Raw genomic sequence first — 15,149 nt, 5'->3', positions numbered from 1 at the left:
CATTTTCATAGAATATTGATAATGTTAAGTTTATGTGATACCTTCATATTTTCAACATAAATTCAGTGATAAGTAAAACAGGCGAGACATTTCAGCGTGTGCACTCTTGTTTGCAGTTATCTAATATTCCATGGTCAACTTCCAATAATAAGATAAAGTCTGTAAAAAAATGTCTACCGATTACAAGAATACAAAAATGGGTCACTAAGACCTTCTATTGACATCCATCATGGTATATTCAAGCCTCTTGTAAACCGCCTCGGTGGTCCTGTGGTAGTGTGTTCGCCTCGGTAAAGGAGGTTCTCAGTATTGGAAGCCTAACAGAGTCGAACTAGAATTTAAAATTGGTATATATTGCTTTTTTTCGCTAAGCACGCTGCATTAAGAAAAAACAGCAAAGACTGGTCGGACTGGAGTCAGAATAATGTGTTCGGATAGGGTAACACATTTTCCTGGGGACTGTTACCTTGTGAACTAGCATGTTAAAAATCCAGCTCATCGTGTTGGTCTAAAACAAAGCAGGATTGTTAAAGAAACTTTTCAAAGCAAAAATGATCAACGGGACAAGATCTACAAAATGATCAGCAAAACAATATCCGCAAATATTTCAACAAAGGCAAAATTGTAAATTCTCTTCCAGGCGCATAGCTACGTTTACGTCAAAACGCACCGGCGTACACGTGAATTTTTGAGAAAATTGTTTTTTAATCTGAATAAATTCAAAGAATTGGATTTGTAATTCTTTCTAGAGTGACTTGTAATTGAGGATACACGTGACGAAGTTTACTTTTTAATCAAAGGATATCATATTTGGCATTGCACGTTTGAGCTTTTTAATTAGACATTTGTGCCTTTTTAAATGGATATTCACGCAATATATTGAAAGACAGGTATAAGAACTGACTTTGTTTAAATAGTAGGTTTTCCAAGTTATTTCCAATTTAATTGTCCATTAAGATGTAATTGATAATCTTGTACAACTAATACTCTGACAACGACAACGTTTGAACGTTGTTATATGTGTATCATTTGTTATTTTTCCACCCGTTTTACTGACATTTCTGTCAACACGAGTTTCGACTGCTTGTACCAATTAACTGGTAGTTATCAAATCTATTGCTCGGAACCCCTTGATGTTTTAGCTCATATGATACGGTAAAGTAATATCATAATAGACAAATTCCATAGTGTGTGCAATAAAACCTGACAAATTCCTTCCTTAACAAGAGCGGTATCCACTTTAATAGTAAATGTTTCACCTCTGGCGTATGTTGTTTACACCAAGCAACATATACATGCTGATAGGAGGATTAAAAGAATTAAAAGTGGTGTCAACTGATTGCACTGTTTTAAGTCTATAGTAAATATTGTTGCTACCCAGGTTATACACAGATACTTACACAACGTAAAAGTATCTAATCTTTGATGAAATAAAAAAAAAAATTCTCGTTAAGTGTTAATAAAAGCAGCTAAATTAAAACAGACTTACACTGAAAAGAAAATGTTAACATTTTATTAATATTGAGCGTCGTCATGATTAAAATATTTTGAAAAATTGCCTTATATGAAATGCTCTTGATATTCCAGTTAAAACAAATTCATTCTAGGTTGTGTTTTGTAACGTGAATTATATTATAAACAATTTTTAATATTTACCACTTTTTACTAATTGTTGCTTTTAGATAAAATGGGTACCATCATAAAATGTTGAATTGGAAAACACTAATAATGTATGCAGGACAAGCATGTTTATACCCAAAAATAATAAGTATAATGTTTCCTCTAAATGTTGACCCAATAGAACCGTTGTGTATACTTGCATCAGTAGGACAGCAAACTTACAATACATGATATGCTGCAATAGAAGCATTTTTAAAAACAGATCATTATCAAGCGTTGACCCGAACGTTTGTCAAGACAAATATAAAATAAATGGTGAGTAAAATAAAAAATCCACATACATGTCTAATGTAATACTTTTTTTGCTCTCTTTGCACTTAAACAAAATGGAATAAAATATAAACATTATACATACGGAAACCCCTAATTTAACATAACAATCACACATTTATTATTTCGAATACTAGTAGTCTGATATTTAACTCAAAATCTCAGAGTACAAACTGAAATTTTCTTTCAAAGAGATTCATTACTAATTATAAAAATTTGGAGATATGCAATGATTGACAAGCTATATAATAAATGTTGCGTGATAACAAAATGTGATACAATTCAAAAAAGAAACCAGCGACCTGATTTTAGCATTTTTGTGAACGCTCAATCCTACCCTAAACAATCACATGCAGTGTTGTAACAGTACAACATTAGAACAAACTGTAAATATCAGTGAAACACACACCAATCATGCACATGCAGTGTTGTAACAATGCAACATTAGAACAAACTGTAAATATCAGTGAAACCGACACTAATCACATGCAGTGTTGTAACAGTACACCATTAGAACAAACTGTAAATATCAGTGAAACCCACACCAATCACATGCAGTGTTGTGACAATACAACATTAGAACAAACTGTAAATATCAGTGAAACCCACACTAATCACATACAGTGTTGTAACAGTACAACATTAGAACAAACTGTAAATATCAGTGAAACACACACCAATCATGCACATGCAGTGTTGTAACAATGCAACATTAGAACAAACTGTAAATATCAGTGAAACCGACACTAATCACATGCAGTGTTGTGACAATACAACATTAGAACAAACTGTAACTATCTGTGAAACCCACACCAATCACACGCAGTGTTGTAACAATACACCATTAGAACAAACTGTAAATAATCAAGGGTCTCATCAGATCGGTACTGAGTACAAGGAACATTTAACACAATGATCCTAGACCATCACAAAAACTGAGAGCTATTTCAAAGACCGATTCAACTAATAAATAAACTAACATGTCAACTTCCAACGGGATATCGTGTAAATACGTCATAAGTAGTCTAGGAAAAGTATGCACACCCCTGTGCAACGCCAACATACAATAAGTATCGACAGTTTGCAGGATAATAAGTGTTAATAACTAGATAGCCATATAATGTTATGAATACTACTTTGAGTAAAAGGTCAATGTAAATACCAATAAACATGTATTCAAAGATCGCATTACAAGTTTAAATTACTAACCTTTAAGCATAAGTTTTCTGAAAGAACAGCAAGTTAACATGGGTCGTAATGCCAGAATTTGCTAAAATAAGTCTCGTAGATCTAAAACCAGATTTCATTGTCAATTAGTTTACCAGACTAGAAAAAGATCTTTGAAAATCGAACATCAGTTGTAAAATTGAATATTTATAGTTGCACATACAAAATGTTTTTTTTAATTTTTTTTCACTTCAAAATTGGTAATAAAGAAAACCAAAAGAAAATTAAACTGACAGACTGTCAAATTAAGTTCAAACACATTGTCTGTTGCATTCGATGCATATATTTCTTAATTTTTCTAATACTAGTATGTTAATAACCAACTGTTGAGACAACCAAATATGAATTTGTACATGGAGAGCTATATAATAAGGCCATCTTTTGACCTTTATGGAAATGCCCCCCCCCCCCCCCCCCCCCCCCCACCCGCCCAAAAAAAATTGACATCTTTTTGGCCTCAAGGGAAAAGCCCTAAACTTATATGGTCATCTTTGACCTATGAAGTTGCATTCTTACATTCTAAAATATGACTTTGCTAATGGCTATTTTTATAAGTTTTTTGGTGTTGATCTTTGAAAGGCACATGGGAAAGCGATAAAGATGAATGTATATATAAAGATATAATTATACAACGAATACTTAAGTTTCTTTAGGTTAATCTTGCAAGGCAATCGGGAAATCAATAAAGAAGAATGATATAATTTTGGTAAAGATCTCATTTTTAAAGCTCTAAACTACAAAGTTCTTCTTTTTGGAACTACATTTTCGTATTGAGGCTCTTTTGATATATTTTTTTGTTTTAATTGAAATTATCTATTTTTTCCCCAGATTATTGACAATGTTGCCCTTTAAATCATTGAATATTAATAATAGGAAAACCTCAAAGTATACATGTACAGAATTATATATACAAAATAAAACCAAAATCTTCTTGATAGTAATCTAGGAATGTATAAATTCAAGTGGTCAATAATATAAAAAACTGTTTAAAAGTAAGAAATTTAATTTATCGTTTATATCAAATATTGAAATTTTCTGTTTAATTTTCTTTTGCAAGGAATTAAAAAAAAATGTTGGTGATATTCTTATGTATATGAAGTTTTGAACATTTTTTTTTTTTCATTTTTACAAAAAGCTGTTCATTTTAGGTTAGGTAAAGAATTAAACGATATATGGCGTGATTTGTTAAAAAAAACTTGGCAAAGTCCCTACAATTGCATATATCTTTTTTATCTATTAAAATAATGTTTATTCTGTTTTGTCTAGCGCCAGTATGTCCTATCTGGTGTTGGGGTTATCTTAGGTGACAGTGAAGTCTAGTGATGAAAAGCTCACAGTGGGATGTCCTATCGTGGTCCTGTAACCATTGAAACAATGATAGCTTCTTTATCTGTTTACACTGATAGTCAAACCCGATACGTCCTTTGATACTGTCTAATAAATCTATACTTTTCTCACCAATGGACCACTCTTCATCTTTTTCAGTCACCTGAGACATGTAACATAAATAAAATTTACTTTGATCAAATCACAAAAAAGTTGACAGAAAAATGTTCAGTGAAAATGCAAAAGCATTTTGCATTGAAAATCTTCTGGGTCTAGATTTGCGAAACTGTAAGCAAAATGCCCATACCTGTGACGGGGTTGGAGAAATTTGTCCAGTCCCAGGCCAAGGAACGCAGTGTGTTCATAATTCTACACAGATTGTTCATGGTAAGTAGCATGTTTGTCAATAGATGAAATGTGAATATATATACAAATCTCATCGAACGATGATATGTCGTTTGAGTGCCTTTTGCATTTACTTTGGAACTATTTCAGAATTAATTAAAAACCAAATATTTTTTATAAAAATAATTTTAATTTTAACGTTATTATATAATACAATAGATTATTATTATAACATTATAGTTATTTGGTGTTAAATCAATTCAAATATTTTTTAAATGTGTGTTTAATAATATGATTAAGAAAGTCCAGAAGGAATTAAAGTATTATTATTGAAATTAGCAATATGGAGAAAACTGGAAAGGATGATAAAAACATATTGAATAAAGGAATGAAACACTTTCCTCCGGTTACTGTTACAAATTATATTAGTTAAGAACTACATTAAATATTTATGTGAGCTTATTGAATAATAGTATATAAAAAAAATAAATCATCGAATGCCTCAACTAACATTTTTATTTGAATCAGAATCATACATAGTTGTGCCTTCTATAAAGTTGTTTCCTTTAAATCGGCCGATCCGATCATATATCTGGGTTATTTTTATTCGACATTATAAATGAATAGTTTCAGATGGATATTTGACTTAAAACAAACAAAAATACACTTTTTAAGTTATTAAAATTAAAAACTACTATACAGTTAAGTAATGATAAAAACAACTATTTTCCAAATGACTATGACTAACTTATGAGTATTAAGATTATCATCCAGTGTGATTGGATTGCAAGTTGGAAATATTCCTTTTTATTTTTCTTGTCGAAAACGAAAAAATTCTGTGTATATTTTACGGATTAATTCGGATTTTTTGTGTCTATCAGAATCATACATAGTTGTGCCTTCTATAAAGTTGTTTCCTTTAAATCGGCCGATCCGATCATATATCTGGGTTATTTTTATTCGACATTATAAATGAATAGTTTCAGATGGATATTTATCAATCAAATTCTTCGTTTCATGATCACGATTATATAAATATTTCTGTTTTAATCCTTGTGATTTCTAAAAAGGCAAACTATGAGTTTGAACTAGTATATTATTCAAAACTTACTGTTTATTGTTAAGGACATAATTTATATTTTGAATTACGAAGGACTATCTTATAATGTTGGAAATGCAATAAAACCCATTTTCGCTACCTTTTCCCGCAATTGCCGCTTCCCCAATTTTCTTAATTTTTAAGTACGTTATAAGTGGTATATTTTTCCTTTAGTGTGCAATAGTAAAAGGTCTCATATGTTTGCTGTAGTGTTTTTGCAGGTGGTGCTTCAACAATCTTAGAGTTGAGCTAACCCGAATAATTAAAGCACTCTCCGTAATCGATCTCTCCTACTCGCGAGGTTTTAGATTTCTAGAGCATGGACGACTGACTAATTTGTCTTGGAGTTGAGCATGTTTGTTATTCCTATTAATTTATTAATAATAATAATAATAATATGTTTCAGATGATACCCATTCAAAAAACATTTCGATAGAACTTTGTCAGAGTGACTTGTGGCATTCATTCCATGCTCTTGGAACAGAGATGATAATTACAAAATCTGGAAGGTAAACAGAAAAGAACGACAGAATAATTTTCAGAATGTATATGAGAGCTTACATTGTTATAAGGAATTTAAAGTTACTATAGAATCTTTATATATATATATATATATATATATATATATAAGTATATAGCTGAATTTTGTTCAGTCTAGGTGGCCGAGTGGTCTAGAGCGCTTGACATAGTGCAGGCGGTGTTGTCACGGTATCCCAATTGTATGAGTTCGTATACCGGCGATCGAGGGAATAACAAAAATTTGCTTCCGCAACTTTGCAGATTTCAAATTGTTGTGCTGATATTTAGAGTAATTATGAATATAATATGTGTTTTCAGCCGTGTATCACCTTCACTGGTGATCCAATAAATGGATCTGTCGTAGAGTTGTCACTTATTTAGACGTACTTATATATATATATATATATAAACAAGTCTAAATTGAAAACAACGTTCAAACCTATGATTGCGTTGGATAAAAACCGCAATTTTTATAAGTGTGCATGCAAAACAAATTTCTAGGTAGAGGGGTCTAAATACAGCACAAACAACATTTTCCAAAAGACCAAAATGAGTGAAAAAGTATATTTTAACAAAACGCATTTGACTAGCAGGTCGAACAACTGATGTTCTTATATATATATATAAAGTGCCTAGAAAATCAACCTAACAATGTTAGAGTAGATCTGATTCTTTCCTTGATCCCCGACCGGGTCTGGTAAGAACATATATTTTAAAGATTGATATATAAAGTAATTCAAATCATCAATGCAATTAATAACATTAACGGTACCAATTGTAGTGCTAAAGATGTGCATTTCGACAATTAATGTCTCTTCAGTGATATCTGAAAGTCCAAAACCTTATACAAAAGTTGAAGAGCTTCAATTTAGTTATATATAAACTTTCAGCATACTTTGATACAATAATAACTAACCAAACAAGTGGTAATGTTGCAAAGTCATTAAAAAAACCTGTAAAAACTGTCTTTTTTAAAATACAACCAATAAATATAAGGGGTAAAATTACCAAAGCTTGTGAACACAAAAAAATATAAATCTAAAAATGGCAGCATGATATTCCCACCAAAGAGGCATTTGTCAAGGGTGTTGAAAAAATAATAAAAGAATAAAGACGTTTAATTCACATTAGAACCGATCGAACAAGATTATTTCTTACAAATGTAAAGTGAGAATAAATAATCATGCTATCATGCTGTTATTTATAACACAGAAAAGTCTTGACTACACTTACAATTATAACACATCTATTCTATGACCATATGTGTCGTGAATATACAAAAGTAAAATAATATCAATTGAATGAACTATTCCTGCATGAACAATTTTTTGGATTTGTGTAGAGATGTACATTTCAAAAATAGCCATTATTGCTTGTAGTGCTGTCAGTTTCAGACATGTAAACTTTTGTATTCGTGTTCATCGCCGTTTTTTATTTACTTGTTAATAATAACGTTATGATCTGTTTTGTTTTGTTTTTTAAAATGCTGGTTGTTTGTTTAGTTTTCATGATTTGTTTTAACAAGATGTAATATCAAACATATTTTTTTTGCGCTCTGGACCATTGTAATATTAAACCCAGAAACTTCAGATGTTACCATGAGTCCGAAAATATTATTTCGTGTAAATTAAACCTGATATTTAATAATAGTTAAAACAAATGGTCACAGGGAATGTGAAAATTCCCGGAACAAGATGAGACCGGCGTACTCAAAAATTTTAACGAAGTCATTTTCGAAAATGCGCATCATTAAAAGGCTATTCAGAACATTTAAAAAAAAATGTGTCACATTAAAATTTTGTCTTTGGCAATTCATAATAATGTATAAAATTAATAAGTCTTAGATATTAATTTCCCCCTTATTTTTTGTTGATACGAATGGAAATGATTAGTTTTCTTACTTAGTTTAACATCGAACTAATGCTCTCTTTTTAAAGTAAATAGTGAATGATTGGTTTGAAAATAACTTAATGTCAATTTCAATACAGAAGATACAAAAATATTGACTTTTTACCTTAATCACAAGAACAGTTACTATTTCTATTCTTTTCATATTTTTTTCCAGGCGAATGTTTCCTGCAGTCCGGTGCAAAGTTCATGGTTTAGATCCCAAATCCAAGTACAGAGTATATATAGACTTTGTTCAGCTAGACAGACACAAGTACCGATACGTCTATCATAGGTTTGTGTCAATCTATTGAAGGACGAATTGACGACAGTTTAAAATTGGAGTGATGTTTTAATTCTTATTTTGAACTTCGCTGCAAGTGAAAACAGCAAGAATTGTTACAATTACCCACACAATAATTCTTTTATGTAGAGCAATGCGATTTTTAATTTTCAAAATTCGCTCTGCCTTTCAAACAGTCAATTTGCAAAGTAAAGCTTTGACCAGAAAAGGTATTTTAGTAATTTAAATACCCCTCTCCATATTGATCCGATGTATTAAAATTTGGTTAATTTACTAAATAACTGCTTTGTTCCTATGTTAATTACGACACCAATAGGGACGAATATAAACAAATTTATACATTGCATTAATGCATTGTTTATCAAATTTATTAGTGTTGTTTGAAGAATTTAATTCAAAAATAACAAAGCAAAATCTTGGAATTTTTACCTCATTTGACAAAATGTTCAATCATCTTTTTTAAATTTCCCTTTAAAAATATATTGTTTTTTTTTTTTTAAATCTAAACCACTTCCCTTTAAATTTCGATGAGCGAAATAAAATCAAAGTACTGAAGTACTGAACATCGGATGACCACAAGTCCTTGTGGATGGTCAAAAGCACTTGTCTCAGGAAAAAAATCACATATCTCTTTACCTGAAACTGAAATTAATGTACAGAGAATTATTTTTTTTCTGAGACAAGTTTGTGTGTGGATGAAGAATAAATGACAGGAAATTACAATTCACCGTAATAACTATTATGTTGTAGTGATACAAATCAGTATACACTGATTTGTATACACTGATTTGTTGGTATATATTATATTAAAATAACAGTTACATGTTTATATGATTTCCATCCATTTGTATATCATTCTATTCTACTATTCTACTTATGATAGTGCAATGCAAGTGCATGGCGGACACTTTTCTGTAAAAATTCGATTTTTCTAAAAGTTTGGATACGAGTAACCATTCATATTTTCATATTTTCCCGCAAATTATATTTATTCGAACCGGAAGTCCGCTTATTGAGAATATTGTGTCACGTTCCCAGACTATCGGTACGTGTGCATTGATATAATCAATGATTTTTTACTTATATATATATATATATATATATATACTACAAAACATTTTCATATTATTAATTAACAAAAATATTTGTATCAGTATTCATTGAAGAGATGTTTTTATATCAAACGATAAGGAATGTTATTTTGCACTAGTTTATGTTCGCGTATTTATCATGTTTATAGATCGGTTAAAATCCCAAAACTAATTTGCATAATTTATGCATTAATGGAAATTTAAGCGATAGCAATACATCGAAATGACCTCAAGGTCATCGCGATGTAAAAAGGGATACAAAAGAATGTACCATAAAATCGATACAGGGACAACTTTTGATTTTATATTAATGGTATCTAAATCAACAAATGAAATTGTATATTTCTCTGTAAACAATCCAGATTTTTCTAACAAATGGAATTTATGCATCTCAACGCACTCATACTTACTCCAACATAGTGATTATTGTTCGTTTTATTAGAGATTGATATAACATATCTTGTTGCTGAATCAGCCTCCGGGTATGGGATTTTCTCACTGTATTGAAGACACATTGGTGGCATTGGGCTGTTTTCTGCTATTTGTTCGGGTTGTTGTCTCTTTGACACATTCCCAGTTTCCATTCTCAATTTTATTGATATTCTTAACAAAATATATGACAACCTTGTCTTATCTTTTCCTTTGTTATTTTGCCTATTCCATGACGGTGATGTTCCATTTTGCTCAGTCTTATTTAAGGATTGAACATTTCTCACGTGGTATGATATTCGCATGCTGGCAGTCGTTACGTCTTTTATGTCATCTAATTTACCATAAATTATCACAAAATGGAGAGATTTATTGAGCAAGCATAAGCCTGATCCCAACTTCATGTATTTAATAAAAAGTGGTATTTTACAACAACAAAATTACGATGTGATCATTTATAAAAATTCTTTTTATACCTGTGCATCATCTAAACCGATATTCAAATATTTATACATCTTTGGCTTTCAGATATATAAGGGTGTGATCGTTTCTGATTAAGGTAAATCCAGAAAGTTCAAACGCAATAAATTTAAAAAGTGTTGTTTTCATTAATTAAACCATTGATTCTTGACAAATAAGAATAACAAAAAACACTAAGCAACCTTACATTTCAAACAGCATAATTACCCTTTCAGGTTGTGTTATAGGTTGCACTTTGTAAATACAGCTGATTCATAAACCACGCCTCTTTTGTGGAGATATTTAATATTCATGGTCATTTTGTTTTGTTTACCTACTGGTTTCCAGATATCATCTCCATGTTTCAAATCATAGAGACACAACTTGAATTTCACTAGTATAAATACTGTTGGACTGCGGACTAATTGAATTCTTAGGAAGACTGAATGTGAAGGGAGGGGTAGTATATACAGAATTTTAGTTTTAGTATAAGTTTAAACTCTTAAAGTCCAAGGCATATACATGTTGAAAATATGCCGCACAGCCCTATGTTTTGACCTTTGCAAAAAATAGTAGTGCATATGAACTTTCCATTCCAGGATATAATTTTTTACGAAACTTCATAGTACACATGTAGTAAAAGTGGCACAGTTTTAGCCGTAAAAGGAATTCCTATGGGAAATAGCATTGTGCAACCTATAGCAATTCTTATCTTGTCTATGTGTGTATATATTCCACGTAAGCAATACTGAAAACATATGTTGGCTTGGGACGATTTTGAGGTGTTGATAAGATGTACATGTATATATTTTTGTACTCTCTTAGGCAATTCCGACCATTGTCAATTTCAGTTTTTCCTAAAATTTTTTCTTAGTTTTACGATTCAAAAAGTATTAAATCATCTTTGATTTTCAACTATTGGTTCTGATCTTTTTTTGGGGTGAGAAGGTTGAAACCAGAAAGCTAAAAGGATCCACGGACCTAATAAAGTCGGCGTGTGGCCCATTGGTCGCCATTACAAATTGGTTGACCGATAAGATGTGTCGGATTATCATCTGACTAGCCACATGTCTTAGCGGTTTAAGATCTTGAGATACCAGTATAGTCGTCCTATCCGCAATTTTACCAGTTGTGTATTATTCCCGCGACTGTGACATTTTGACTAAACATGAATTCGCATGACAGGTGATGCATGCTTAGCCGGAGACAATCATCCTGTCGACGCACCCGGTCTCGCTCCTTTTGGGGTTCATGCGATTACATCATTTTTATTTGTTCCTTGATTTGTCTCTTCCTAGTCGATTAACGATATTTGACCATCGGTAATCTGCTATCAATTCATTATAAAGATCAATGTAATATGTTGACAATTATTAATTTGAATTAGATTAAGCATACGTTGTGTTAAATTCAATCGATTAAATAAACTTATCATGTAATTGTAATATCCTTATGGCATATTGTAGTTCCAAATGGATGGTGTCCGGTACTGGTGATAACATGTTTAAACCACAGAAATACTCACACCCAGATTGCCCCATGGACGGCAATCTTCTCAACTCACAGATCATTTCTTTTGAAAGATTAAAACTAACTAACAACGAGAGATCAAGGAATGGTCAGGTAAAACATGATAAAAATATATGTTGTTTTGGTTATTTATATGTTGTTTTGGTTATTTATATGTTATTTTGATTATTTCCTCATATTAATTTTATGTATCGACTGTTACATTAATGTTAATAAAGTCAACAGATATTGATGAACAGAGAGGTGTATATGAATATTGTATAAAATCTGGAATTAATATTATAATATTCCCAGATAAAATCCAAAGCTCAATAGAACAATTCACAAATTTCAACTTCCGTCCTCATAAATTACATTGTGCAGTCTCCGTGTCTTTGTAAATGACGTATGGACCAATCAGAATCTCCAAACCAGTGAAATTTCATTAGCTGTGTGACACCATATATTACTGAAGCTCAATATACCCCCAAAGCGATAAGACCTGCAGCAATAGAAAAGTGTTGATATCATATACCAAGCTCTAAATCTAAACAACTCTACAAGTTTGAGCTTTCTAAAAAGCTGTGGACTGCTTCGCTCTATCCTAATTTAAGGTAATATGTGTGCATGTGGTTGTTGATTTAGTATTGGAAATGTGGTATTTTTAGATATTGATTGATATAAAATGGATGTCTTAGACTTGGTATATCAATTTTTGTATATATATTAATATGAACTTTAAAAAACGGTGAACGGCATGACGTTAATATGATTTTCTGTTATATTCTTACATGATGTTCTGTGTTCGATTTTAATAGAAGAGTAGGAGACACGCACCATGTCTTTTAGTTTTAACAATTTCGTTTAATTTTGATTTCGTCATTTCTTTCTTCACTCAATGACATTCCACTGTCTTAGTGTTCTACTGCTCACCCGTCTTTGAAAATTGCGAAGTAATTACCTAAAACAATAAAAAACATACTTTTTGTTTAGGGTCCAGCTGAAGCCCGCCTCCGGGTGCGGGATTTTCTCGCTGTGTTGAAGACCCATTGGTGGCCTTTGGCTGTTTTCTGCTCTTTGGTCGGGTTGTTGTCTCTTTGACACATTCTCCATTTCCATTCTCAATTTTATTTGAATTATTTAATACCCGGTATTTAATTTTAAACAAGAAGGGCTGTAAATTTCTTAGCATTGCTTTACAACACCATTTTGTTTAGTTTATCAAAAAAAATCCGTTTTCACATTTCACAAACAAAATGGATGATGGAAAATAAATACAGATCAGTTAAAAATAAAACAGATGAATAAATAAAAAAAAAAAAAAAGGAAGACGAAGGCATTTCGAAATTAAAAAATTGTAAAAAGAAGATGACTAATACCGATTTTAACTAAATTCTGTACCACAGTATCGCAATTGTATGCATTCTTCGTGTATGTATATAATATCTTAATCTAGCTTAAATAGATCAAAAACTGATTACTATTACTGGGATCCACTCTAACCTGTTTATTCATTCATGATATTTTATACAGGTTTCGTTATTGTCAATGCAGAGATTTCTTCCTAGAGTACACGTTGAACGACTATCTACGGAAAACATTCCAGAGGAACATTTTGTCACATCCTTTCCACAGACATCTTTTATGGCTGTTACAGCCTATCAGAATCAAGAGGTAAAACATCGTACCGAGGATAATTTATATCACCGTTTTGATGAAAACGTAACATATTTATTTCCGTTCACCCGAGAGGTATTCCAAAATTTTGTAAAACCTTTGAGAGCATTAAAGGTAAAAATGACATAAACAGCACATCCAAAAACTTCTTTATCTACATTTTCTCTTGTAAAAATGTAGAGGTTCTAACCCTAACGCCAAATTCCTATACAAATATATTTTCTTTAAAATTTCATATTAACATCGAAATTTCTGCCTAATTACCGTATGCTATCACATTTCCTTGTACAAAGTACATCATTATAGCATACCGTAACATCTCCTGTACAGTATCCAGCTTCCAATCCCCGCTGAGGGAACTATATAAATTTGTAAGTGAAAATTGTAGTTCTAACATAAATGGCTCGAATGAAAATGTATGCATAAAGTAAAAGCCCTGTATTGATGTTTTTGGGCTACCCATTAGGAGAACATGTTTTGTAGAGTTTTGGCAAGTAAAGAGCTATGTATAAAAAAATGTGTAACTGTATGAAAAGTGACAATTTCTTTTCTTTTACGATATATTGATCGGAAGACGGAATTTCCCTTATACTAGCATCATTTACAGATTGGAAAATCTATTATAACTGTATAAAGTATAATGAGGTATTTGTTACATTACTGCAAGTACCTGTAAGCTTCGAATGAAAAGTGAAGCTATATCGTTACTAAACGGTAGAGTCCACATTAATATGAATAAAATAAACGTATAAAAGGCGTATACAACACCGAAAGATGTGAGAAAAGTAAACATAATAATACGTATAGTACAACACTATAAAGGGAGACGATATTAGAAGAATCGTTAAAAATCCCGTTGAATCGTCTTTTGTTAATAAAAACACATATCGAAATATAAGCGTGAGAACAAATACTATAACATAGGATTAATGGTAAAACTACAAAAAACGGATATGTTTTTAAACAAAGGTGTCATCGTTTTCAAATTATTAGTAAGATAAATTGTTGGATATTTTTTGTCATAGTTGTTGTTATATTTTCACTCAATGTGGAATTTGTTTGCGGGAGGCGTCGTTTAAGATTCCAGATCGCCTTGAAATAATGAGGCTAGAATTTAAAGATTTACATGTGATACATATACTATACATAATATTTAAAAGTGTTCTTAAGTGTCAACTCTTTTGTAAGTAAAAAGACTTCAGTCACTCAACGCAATTTCATACAAATCATTTTACTGATAAAAGAGAGGCGAATGATACCAAAGGGACATTCAAACGCATTAGTCGAAAACAAACTGACAATGCCATGGAATTAAGTATCTTGCCTA

At 31.3% G+C, this 15,149-nt stretch overlaps 1 protein-coding gene across 1 annotated transcript in view; it reads left to right on the top strand.

Moving 5' to 3' along the window:
• The first annotated feature begins 1,687 nt into the window (after positions 1-1,687).
• The window catches only part of LOC127724956 (T-box transcription factor TBX18-like), a 29,588-nt gene continuing 16,126 nt past the window's right edge, over positions 1,688-15,149 (top strand). Inside the window, exons 1-5 of the mRNA XM_052231958.1 lie at positions 1,688-1,691; positions 6,354-6,456; positions 8,532-8,648; positions 12,103-12,259; positions 13,679-13,819. Of these exons, the coding sequence (XP_052087918.1) occupies positions 1,688-1,691; positions 6,354-6,456; positions 8,532-8,648; positions 12,103-12,259; positions 13,679-13,819 (522 nt within the window). The remainder of the gene's footprint in view (positions 1,692-6,353; positions 6,457-8,531; positions 8,649-12,102; positions 12,260-13,678; positions 13,820-15,149) is intronic.

Source organism: Mytilus californianus, unplaced genomic scaffold, assembly GCF_021869535.1.
Source record: "Mytilus californianus isolate M0D057914Y unplaced genomic scaffold, xbMytCali1.0.p SCAF_14, whole genome shotgun sequence".
Classification (NCBI taxonomy): domain Eukaryota; kingdom Metazoa; phylum Mollusca; class Bivalvia; order Mytilida; family Mytilidae; genus Mytilus; species Mytilus californianus.
The sequence above is the reverse complement of the archived record's forward strand: the minus strand, read 5'-3'. Positions and strand labels throughout refer to the sequence as shown.